This window comes from Coregonus clupeaformis, chromosome 8 (assembly GCF_020615455.1).
Source record: "Coregonus clupeaformis isolate EN_2021a chromosome 8, ASM2061545v1, whole genome shotgun sequence".
NCBI classification, from domain to species: domain Eukaryota; kingdom Metazoa; phylum Chordata; class Actinopteri; order Salmoniformes; family Salmonidae; genus Coregonus; species Coregonus clupeaformis.
This window is the reverse complement of record NC_059199.1, coordinates 1,730,573-1,741,605: the sequence shown is the minus strand read 5'-3', so window position 1 is coordinate 1,741,605 and position 11,033 is coordinate 1,730,573. Positions and strand designations below refer to the sequence as shown.

At 41.3% G+C, this 11,033-nt stretch overlaps 1 protein-coding gene across 1 annotated transcript; it reads left to right on the top strand.

Moving 5' to 3' along the window:
• Positions 1 to 8,494, top strand: LOC121571140 (gamma-aminobutyric acid receptor-associated protein). Its single transcript, XM_041882456.2, has 4 exons — positions 1 to 251; positions 7,231 to 7,309; positions 7,411 to 7,529; positions 7,677 to 8,494. Exons 1-4 carry the CDS (start codon positions 162 to 164, stop codon positions 7,755 to 7,757), a joined length of 369 nt encoding a protein of 122 aa, XP_041738390.1. The 5' UTR covers positions 1 to 161; the 3' UTR covers positions 7,758 to 8,494.
• The last annotated feature ends 2,539 nt before the right edge of the window (positions 8,495 to 11,033 follow it).

Sequence of the window (11,033 nt, the reverse complement as noted above, 5' to 3'; positions counted from 1 at the left end):
CGCATCATGTTATTATGGTATCCCTCCGCCGCAGTCGCACTAGGAAAGAACCCGAGCAAAACAGTAGGCTAACTAGCGTTTGTTGTCGACGAATTGTTACTTGAGGAATCCCGGTCGGATATCTCAGATATACCTACCGACAGCCTGTCATTCGTTTGACAATGAAGTTTCAATACAAAGAGGAGCACCCATTTGAGAAGAGACGGTCTGAGGGCGAGAAAATAAGGAAGAAGTATCCGGACAGGGTGCCCGTAAGTAGCTGCCTACTAGCTACAGTAACGTTACCCTGACTGGATTTGCTTCTCAATATGGGTTACTTTGTAGAAAAAGTGTTGATGTTAGTGAGCCCAATTACTACATAACTAACGTTAAATAATATTCCCAGGCCATGTCATGTTGTTTGGTTAGGTGCATTTTCACAACGATGCCAAAGAACTAGCTAACGTTTGTTAACTAACGGTAATTGGGCAACAACAAACAAATGAAATGGCTTCTAAAATGGGCCTTACATAGCAAGCCACCCTACTTGACGCAGTTTGGTTGGTAGACTTAAGTCATAATTAAATTATACACTGAATGGGAATTTGTTTTACGAGGTATAGCTATGTATGGCAAACTGTCAACAGATGTTATTTATATTGAGATTGAGACAGACATTATTTCGTTACACATAGCTAACTATAACAATTTAATTGTAGTTATGTTTGTTTAAAGGTCCAATGCAGGCGTTTTTTTAATTTTATCTATCAAATAATTTCTGGTTAAGAATTAAGTAACTACTGTGATTGTTTTAAATTATAATGGTCAAAAATAACTTAGCAAAGAACAATTTTGCTAGGACTGTCTGGGCGGGGAAAACGTACCTTTTATCAACAATAATAGTGAGATTGCGGCCTGTAAATCGGGGCGTTCCTGCATGTGGGCATTTCTGCATCTTCAGTTAGCTTCACATTCAATCTCAGGCGTCATCTGTACGACGACGGTGGATATTGCTCGTAAACCTACTGCTAACTCTAGTATGCTTGTAACTGTGGGTGCATGTCACACGTGGCTAGCCGAACACTGAACTATATTTATTCATTTGAGACAATGCTGAAACATCAATTCATGGGCAAGTCAGTGGCACATTTTCATTTATGTCGAAAACATTTATTTCATTTTGATATCTTGCAAATTCAGCAGGCTTTTAGAAGTGAAATAGGCTTTTAGAAGTGCAGTCTTTATTTTATTACTAATGCCGTCTTTGGTGTGCTTATCAATGCACAAGCATCTTTTTCCCCTCTTATTTATATATATATATTGTAATTAAGTCATACAGGTGTTACATTAAGTTTAGTTTAAAATGCATTCTGTGTTGTAACATTAAAACAATTTTACACAAAAAAACTTGATTATTAAAATATTTAATCAGTGTTCTTACTAAAATGAAGGGGATGGTGCATTCTTTGCGAGAGGAAGGGAATCTGATTTCGTTGGTCCTCAACTCACGGCTCAGTCATTTCATTCAGGGTAAATGGAGTTAGCAGTGAGTTAGCCTGCCCGACGCAGGTTAGTTCTGAGGGATTCGTTGCCATAGAAATTTACCTGGCTAAAAGGTGAGCCACTTTCGTATGACTGGTTATCCCGAGTTGAACTCTTGAGTTGACCAAAGTTACCTCGCTAACTCCTCAAACCTGCTTCGTAGAATACCCCTCTGCTGTGTACAGGAGCGGAGTTCTTAGCTAGCTAGCACACAGTGTCCTTCGCTCCCGCTTGCCGAACACCTGCCGTCGTTAACAGAACTGCGGGAAAACAGTGCCAGACCGGCAGGGGCAAAGGACACTGTCTACCGGTGTCCTAACTGTCATTAGCTAGGTACCTATCCCACCTGCTATGTACTGGAGTCCTACCTAGCTAGCACCCAGTGGCCTTGTCTGCCAACACATGCCCTCACTGTCGGTAATAGAACTGCGGGAAAACAGTGCCTGACAGGCAGGGGCGAAGTACACTGTCTACCGGTGTGCTAGCTACCAGCGTTGTCGCCCCAGCCTCTTCTGTGTGGTTCAGGGCATAAAATTAATACCCGCCAAATGCGGGTAGATGTAGGCATTGGCGGGTAAGAATGTCTATTTCACCAGCCATGTTGGCAGGTGGTCAATTTGTAGGGCTCAACAGTGTGAGCATTACAGTCGCAAATATAAAGCAATACTGCCTGGCAGGGGAGCTGTGCGCGATGAGTGAAGTGCTGATAGACTTTGTCCTTGTGGTTCTTGGCTATATACATTGTTTTGTTCACAAGCTCTGTTTTTCAACGTTAGTTTGAGTCTGCTGCTTCAACTGATAGCGAAGAGACGCCCTAGTCAGGTCATACATGCGTGACAGGGCTCGAGTGGCCCCATTACCACGGAACCTCCTGCCTTTAACAAGGCAGCTGAACATTTTGTCTCTGATATTTTGAGTAAAAGATTCTGGTCACCCCAATTTTTTTGTGTGCAAAATACCACATGTTTTAGAAACATTACAAAGCATGCTCATCTGTTTTTGTGTTTTTTGATGTAATTATGGCAACAACAACAACATTTGCCTGGTAAAAAAATCAGTGGCTGGTAGGAATTTTTTATTTGTTTTTTATCTACCTGCCACAGTGGCTGGTGGACCAAAAAGTAAATTTTAGGCCCTGGTGGGGTTTATCGGTGGATGGCGTGTTACCGCCACCTACTGTACTGGAGCGCTCCTGCCTATGTTTTTTTATTTATTTAATTTTATTTCACCTTTATTTAACCAGGTATGCCAGTTGTGAACAAGTTCTCATTTACAACTGCGACTTGGCCAAGATAAAGCAAAGCAGTGCGATTAAAAACAACACAGAGTTACATATGGGATAAACAAAAACGTACAGTCAATAACACAATAGAAAATCTATATAAAGTGTGTGCAAATGTAGTATGTTATGGAGGTAAGGCAATAAATAGGCCATAGTGCAAAATAATTATAATTTAGTATTAACACTGGAGTGATAGATGTGCAGAAGTTGATGTGCAAATAGAGATACTTGGGTGCAAATGAGCTAAATAAATAACAATATGGGGATGAGGTAGTTGGGCTGTGTACAGGTGCAGTGATCGGTAAGCTGCTCTGACAACTGATGCTTAAAGTTAGTGAGGGATATAAGTGTCTCCAGCTTCAGAGATTTTTGCAGTTCGTTCCAGTCATTGGCAGCAGAGAACTGGAAGGAATGGCGGCCAAAGGAGGTGTTGGTTTTGGGGATGACCAGTGAGATATACCTGCTGGAGAGCATACTACGGGGGTGGACCAATGAGCTAAGATAAGACAGGGATTTGCCTAGCAGTGATTTATAGATGACCTGGAGCCAGTGGGTTTGGCGACATATGTAGTGAGGGCCAGCCAACGAGAGCGTACAGGTCACAATGGTGGGTAGTATATGGGGCTTTGGTGACAAAACCGGAGTCCTATCTTAAAAATGTACCAATAGAAGTGTAAAGAGGGGTTTCTGCAGATGCAGGAATGCCCACATGCAGGACTGCCCTGAATTGTGGTCTGCAATTTCACCCTTCTTGCTGTTATTGGTAGAGGGGTTTGGAACTTTTTCTTATCGGTCTATTAACTAATTTACCGCCTGGTGATGTCACCAGGCAGGCCAAAACTCCATCCCACCAAAACAGGCTGAAATTTCAGGTGGTCTTTTCAAACAGCTCTTGCACTAAAAGGACATCATTATTTTCACAGTATTATTCCAACCTCATAGTGCGGAAATATACACTATCATTCAAAAGTTTGGGGTCACTTAGAAATGTCCTTGTTTTCCATGAAAACATACATGAAATGAGTTTGAATAGGAAATATAGCATAATGCATAGGAAATGTAGTCATTGACAAGGTTAGAAATAATAATTTTTAATATAAACTAATTGTGTCCTTCAAACTTTGCTTTTGTCAAAGAATCCTCCATTTGCAGCAATTACAGCCTTGCAGACCTTTGGCATTCCAGTAATCTGAAGAGATTTCACCCCATGCTTCCTGCAGCACCTCCCACAACTTGGATTGGCTTGATGGGCATTTCTTACGTACCATACGGTCAAGCTGCTCCCACAACAGCTCAATAGGGTTGCGATCTGGTGACTGTGCTGGCCACTCCATTATAGACAGAATACCAGCTGACTGCTTCTTCCCTAAATAGTTATTGCATAGTTTGGAGCTGTGCTTTGGGTCATTGTCCTGTTGTAGGAGGAAATTGGCTCCAATCAAGCACCGTCCACAGGGTATGGCGTTGCAAAATGGAGTGATAGCCTTCCTTCTTCATGATCCCTTTTACCCTGTACAAATCTCCCACTTTACCACCACCAAAGCACCCCCAGACCATCACATTGCCTCCACCATGCTTGACAGATGGCATAAAGCACTCCTCCAGCATTTTTTCATTTGGTCTGTGTCTCACAAATGTTCTTCTTTGTGATCCGAACACCTCGAACTTCGATTCATCTGTCCATAACACTTTTCCAATCTTCCTCTGTCCAGTGTCTGTGTTCTTTTGCCCATCTTAATCTTTTCTTTTTATTGGCCAGTCTGAGAAATAGCTTTTTCTTTGCAACTCTGCCCTGAAGGTCAGCATCCCGGAGTCACCTCTTCACTGTTGATGTTGAGACTGGTGTTTTGCGGGTACTATTTAATGAAGCTGCCAGTTGAGGACCTGTGAGGCGTCTGTTTCTCAAATTAGACACTCTAATGTATTTGTCCTCTTGCTCAGTTGTGCACCGGGGCCTCCCACTCCACTTTCTATTCTGGTTAGAGCCAGTTTTTTCTCTTCTGTGAAGGGAGTAGTACACAGCGTTGTACGAGATCTTCAGTTTCTTGGCAATTTCTCGCATGGAATAGCCTTCATTTCTCAGAACAAGAATAGGCTGACGAGTTTCAGAAGAAAGTTATTTGTTTCTGGCCATTTTGAGCCTGTAATCGAACCCACAATTGCTGATGCTCCAGATACTCAACTAGTCTCAAGAAGGCCAGTTTTATTGCTTCTTCAATCAGCACAACAGTTTCAGCTGTGCTAACATAATTGTAAAAGGGTTTTCTAATGATCAATTAGCCTTTTAAAATGATAAACTTGGATTAGCAAACACAACATGCCATTGGAACACAGGACTGATGGTTGCTGATGATGGGCCTCTACGCCTATGTAGATATTCCATAAAAAAATCAGCCGTTTCCAGCTACAATAGCCATTTACAACATTAATAATGTCTACACTGTATTTCTGATCAATTTGATGTTATTTTAATGGACAAAACATTTGCTTTTCTTTCGAAAACAAGGACATTTCTAAGTGACCCCAAACTTTTGAACGGTAGTGTATATAAAACAGGAAAATCACGTTTTTCACTGCACAGGGCCTTATAAAACAATCACTAGCTACCAAGCTTGGGACAATGTTTTCAAAAAGCAAAACCGCATGACTGTTTACAAATAGTAATTTACTTCCAATGCAATACTTTGACAGGTTAATAGATAGTTGTTAAAGTGTGTGTGTTTTTAAAGAAGTGTAACGTTAGCTACCCTAAATAGCCTAGAGCGGGTGTCAGTAAGCGGTTCACTTGTTTATTTCACATTTAGCCCCTCTAAAGGTGAATTGTTTACAGTCTACACAGTGTCCCTTTTGTTTTAAAGCCCCCCTTTGTAAGAATGTCTTGGGCAGAAATGACAATAGATTCCTTCCTTCATTTTCAAGGTTTGCTTAAAGCTGCAATATGTCACCTTTTGGGCAACATACCAAATTCACATAGAAATGTGAGTTATAGATCTGTAATTTGCATTGAAAGCAAGTCTTAAGAAGCAGATCTGTTCTATGGCCACTTTCTATGCTTCCCGTTTTAAGTTTAGTTTTTGCGTCTTTTACTTTTGGTTTTGTACAACAGCACCAAACAGCTGAAAAATACAATTATTTTTGGTTATGGAAAATATAGTTCCCAGCGGTGTAGATGGTACAATGATTCTCTACACTATACCTGTTTGTTTTGTCACAAACTGAAATTAGGCGAGCTATTAGAATTTTAGCAACCAGGAAATGGTGGAGTGATTTCGGCATAGTGCATCTTTAAGTAAGAACCTTTGTGCAGATAATCCTAGCCAGGTCAAAATGTCCTCCAGGTCCTATCCAAATGAAAGACCGAGACAACCCAGGGCTCTCCAACCCTGCGCCTGGAGACTGACCGTCCTGTGCGTTTTCACTCTATCCCTAATCTAGCGCACCTGATTCTAATAATTAACTGGTTGATAAACTGATTCAGGTTAGTTACAAGCTCTCCAGGAACAGGGTTGGAAAGTCCTGGTGTAAACAATCTGTAAATAGACTTAGTGTAGGTTTTATGCACTGAATACTGGCCTTGGATGGAGCACAGTGAAGTGTTCTTTTTCTGGGAGATTTGGGTCTCTATTCAATCCGTAACATGGAAGTTCAGTGTTACAGAGTGATTGAAATTAAAGGCAATGTTCCTGCGTTAGCGGAGACTGCATTCACGGTAAACACTGCATATGATGACGCGATCTGAAATTAACTTTACATTTCTATTGCGCAATCTGTGATGCTTCAGCAAAACAGATTGAATAGAGCCCTTGGTTGGATTTCAGCCCCCCCAACTAAAGAATCCTGTCTTGTAGGTACTTGCTACTAGGGCTGTGTGGAAAACCAACTTGTCTGCTAGACATCAGCAAAGTAGACATCCGCATTGTGCGTGACTCAACCACAGGTTAAGATGGCATAACTGACCTTTTTTACCAAGGTGTTTTGTTTATCGAGCTTGACCAGAGGAAGAAGTGACGCGAAAGGTTTCACTCTGCCCAAAATCTTTCCAATGCTTACCTATTGGCTTATTTTGGACCTGAGCTTGTCGCCTGCCTTCCAGCATTTGAGACAACAACTCCCATTGTTAGTGCGGCGACATGCAGATCTCGTCATTATATACAGATCTCTGGCTTGTCAGAGCAGTAGACTCAAAATGGAGAAGCATTTAATAATCCCACGTCAATGCGCCATAATGGTTTCTGAAAATCACCTCGCACAATGAGGGATCAGTGGGTTTAAAATATTGATTATTTTCCTCGAAATGTGAAGCGAACAAGCTTGAATTGCGCAATCGTATGTGACCAAGTTATTATACCAGTTTTTTTACATTGTTGGACACATAGCCACACAATATTTAGGCCTTTACTAAATGCTTTTTTCCCTTCTAATTGTAGGTAATTGTGGAAAAAGCCCCCAAAGCAAGGATAGGAGATCTGGACAAGAAGAAATACCTTGTGCCCTCCGACCTCACAGGTAGGTAACCAGTTATTACGGTTATGTGCCACCCATGTATCACAAACCCATACCACTCTCTTCAGAACTTTAATAGTTCAATTCCTTTCCCTCTACTACAGTGGGCCAGTTCTACTTCCTCATCCGAAAACGAATCCACCTGCGGGCCGAGGACGCCCTATTCTTCTTTGTAAACAACGTCATTCCTCCCACCTCAGCCACCATGGGCCTGCTATACCAGGTATGACTCCTCCCCTCTCACCCGCTCCCCTCTCACACACTTTTCTGCTGCTTGTTCCTATGAGGATTGGGGATGCCATTCAGGGAAGCCTCCCCCACCCTCTGTTTTGTCATCTCATACCAACACCTCTATATTGCTCTCTTTCAGGAGCATCATGAAGAGGACTTTTTCCTCTACATTGCCTACAGTGATGAGAGTGTCTATGGAGACAGCCAAACGGAAGTCTGAACCCCTCCCCCAAACCTCCCCCTATCTCCATTGAAATGTTATATCCAGCTCATCAGCCTAGTTCCCCGAGCGAAGACGTCAGATGCACTTTCACTCCCCCTCCTTCCCTCATCCCTCCATTTTTACCTCTTTAATACTCTTCGCACAGTCTGAATTTTATTTGCCTCCGGGTCTCCGAGATGGGGATTTCGGTTGAATGGTCCCGTGGCCAGTTTTCGTAGTGCTTTGATCATGCTGAAACGGATAGAGGAGAGATGCCATTTTGAAATTAGTGTTAGAATTAGACCATATTAACAGTAATTATAAAGCTACGTGGAAAATAAAACATGTAACCTTTGGATCTAGCGTGATAGGTTAAATTCTGATCCATTTGGCAATGATAAAATGTCATGTTTTACTAATGTAGTAGCGCTGGTAAGATATTCTGAGGACGTAGTGTATTTGACGTCTGACGAGTAGAATAGAATTCCGACTGAACAGTCATCTTCCCTCTGTCTCCGCTTTCAGTGGTAAAAAATATAATATTATTTGGATTTGATTACTATTATGATTGTTGTTATTATTGTACTTATTGTAATTTTGATGCTTCATTTCTTTAAAGTATTGTAAAGCTCAGTGCAATTTTACTTTTTAAAAGTTTTGTTCTACTTTAAAAAAAAGTTTGAACTCGGTATATAGCGGTGTTACTGGCACTCTCCACTTATGATCATACATGATAAAATGTGATAAAAAGCCAACTTTGTTTCCTGTCTTTTCTTTACTGTCTGTTTTTTTTTTTGCCTGACTTTTCCTGCATATATTTACTGTATGTGAACATATGGAAACAGTTTCCGCAACCGTAGTCTTGAAAGAAACAGTGGAGAAAACACATCTCTCTTTATTCAGGCTATTCCCCTGTTCACACCTGAGCTTTGAAAATTGAATCCTTTCGATCGCTACACCGACTACACTCACTGTGGAGACATCAAATCCCATCATCACATAGTGTAGGGAGGACAAAATACAGAAATTAGCATTAATCTTGCTATTGGCCCAAGATTGAGGAGTGCTGAGGTAGTTTCCTCACCCTCACTGTCAGATGGGTTTCGTTTGGTGTCAGTCTAGGTTGAAGATGAAAAAGTTTAAGACAACGGAATTCTAATACCCCATAACTCTTTGTAACAATGGGACCAGCTATGCTAGTTAGCTGCGGCGCTGGGTGTAAGCAACGCCGCTGGGCCAATGAATTTGTTTATTTTCTAACGCTGCCGCATAGAATTATTACTTTGTCCTAACCTGCATATTTTCGACCTACATTTATATATACAAAAGTATGTGGACGCCCCTTCAAATAAGTGGAATCGGCTTTTTCAGCCACACCCGTTGCTGACAGATGTATAAAATCGAGCACACAGCCATGCAATCTCCATAGACAAACATTGGCAGTAGAATGGCCCGTACTGAAGAGCTCAGTGACTTTCAACGTGGCACTGTCATAGGATGCCACCTTTCCAACAAGTACGTTTGTACAATTTCTGCCCTGCTAGAGCTGCCCCGGTCAACTGTAAATACTGTTATTGTGAAGTGGAAACGTCTAGGAGCAACAACGGCTCAGCTGCGAAGTGGTAGGCCACACAAGCTCACAGAATGGGACCGCCAAGTGCTGTAGCACGTAAAAATAATCTGTTCTCGGTTGCAACACTCATTACCGAGTTCCAAACTGCCTCTGGAAGCGACATCAGCACAAGAACTGTTCGTCAGGATTTTCGTGGAATTGGGTTTCCGTGGCCCAGCAGCCGCACGCAAGCCTAAGATCACCATACGCTTCACCATCTGGCAGTCCGACGAACAAATCTGAGTTTGGCGGATGCCAGGAGAAAGCTACCTGCCCCAATGCATAGTGCCAACTGTAAAGGAATAATGGTCTGGGGCTGTTTTTCGTGGTTTGGGCTAGGCCCCTTATTTCCAGTGAAGGGAAATCTTAATGCTACAGCATACAATGACATTCTAGACGATTCTGTGCTTCCAACTTTGTGGCAACAGTTTGGGGAAGGCCTTTTCCTGTTTCAGCATGACAATGCCCCCGTGCACAAAGCGAGGTCCATACAGAAATGGTTTGGCTAGATCAGTGTGGAAGAACTTGACTGTGAGGAATGAACTGTGGCTGGAGAGCCCCTTGAGGGAAAGGAGATGATGCATTATGAAAGGAAATGGTACTATGAACAACCCATATATGCATTATTCAAATAAATAACTTGAAAGGGTTATTCATCATAAGTCTAAATAACCTATACCAGGGATCTAGATTCAGCCGTGGGATTTTTTTCCTTCTTGAGTGGATGGTCAGGGGGCCAGAACATAATTATAAATAATTTGTTGACTGCAAATTGACCCAAACAGATATATTTGACTAAATGTAATTTCAATCCTTGCATACATTTGTATACAATCACATATATCTCTGTTATGCGTCGGAATACTTTGGAACAGATTTCCAAAATTAAAATCACTTTGAGCTAATTTGCTGGGGGCCCAAATAAAATCACCCACGGGCCGCCAGTTGGGGAACCCTAACCTATACTATAGGCCTACTACATGACCGTCGGGTGTGTAATGTTTGTGTCTGCATATGGAACATACAAGCACCATTTATTTTCAGTCTTTACATTTCAATACATTAGTCATAGAGTTGTCCCACGTGCATACCGCCCCATCTTATACTCAAGGCAGTGTGAGGTTTTTTCTGTGCAGTGGGAGGGACTGGGAGGTATGAAAGACCTGATGAAGAGTACAGGTTTTGATGAAGATAAAATAACTAAATAAAAGTTCCCAACTTTGCTATCTAGTTCCTGTATTTTCTGCAAACAAGGATACCAGTAGGGTAAAGTACTTAAGTAGTTATTTTTGGGTATCTGTACTTTGCTTTAGTATTTATATTTTTGACTACTTTTACTTCACTACATTCCTAAGGAAAATAATGTACTTTTTACTCCATACATTTTCCCTGACACCCAAAAGTGCTCGTTACATATTTAATGCTTAGCACAGTGGTGGAAAAAGTACTCAAATGTCATACTTGAGTAAAAGTAAAGATACCTTCATAGAAAATGACTCAAGTAAAAGTGAAAGTCACCCATTAAAATACTACTTAAGTAAAAGTCAAAGTATTTGGTTTTAAATATACTTAAGTATCAAACGTAAATGGAATTGCTAAAATATACTTAAGTATCAAAAGTATTAATCATTTCAAATTCCTTATATTATGCAAACCAGACGACACAATGTTCTTGTTTTTTA

Coding starts and splice junctions, on each gene's coding strand:
- LOC121571140 (XM_041882456.2), top strand. CDS start 162: ATGAAGTTTCAATACAAAGAGGAGCACCCATTTGAGAAGAGACGGTCT. Junction 7,310..7,410: donor TGTGCCCTCCGACCTCACAG/GTAGGTAACCAG, acceptor CCTCTACTACAG/TGGGCCAGTTCTACTTCCTC. Junction 7,530..7,676: donor CCATGGGCCTGCTATACCAG/GTATGACTCCTC, acceptor GCTCTCTTTCAG/GAGCATCATGAAGAGGACTT.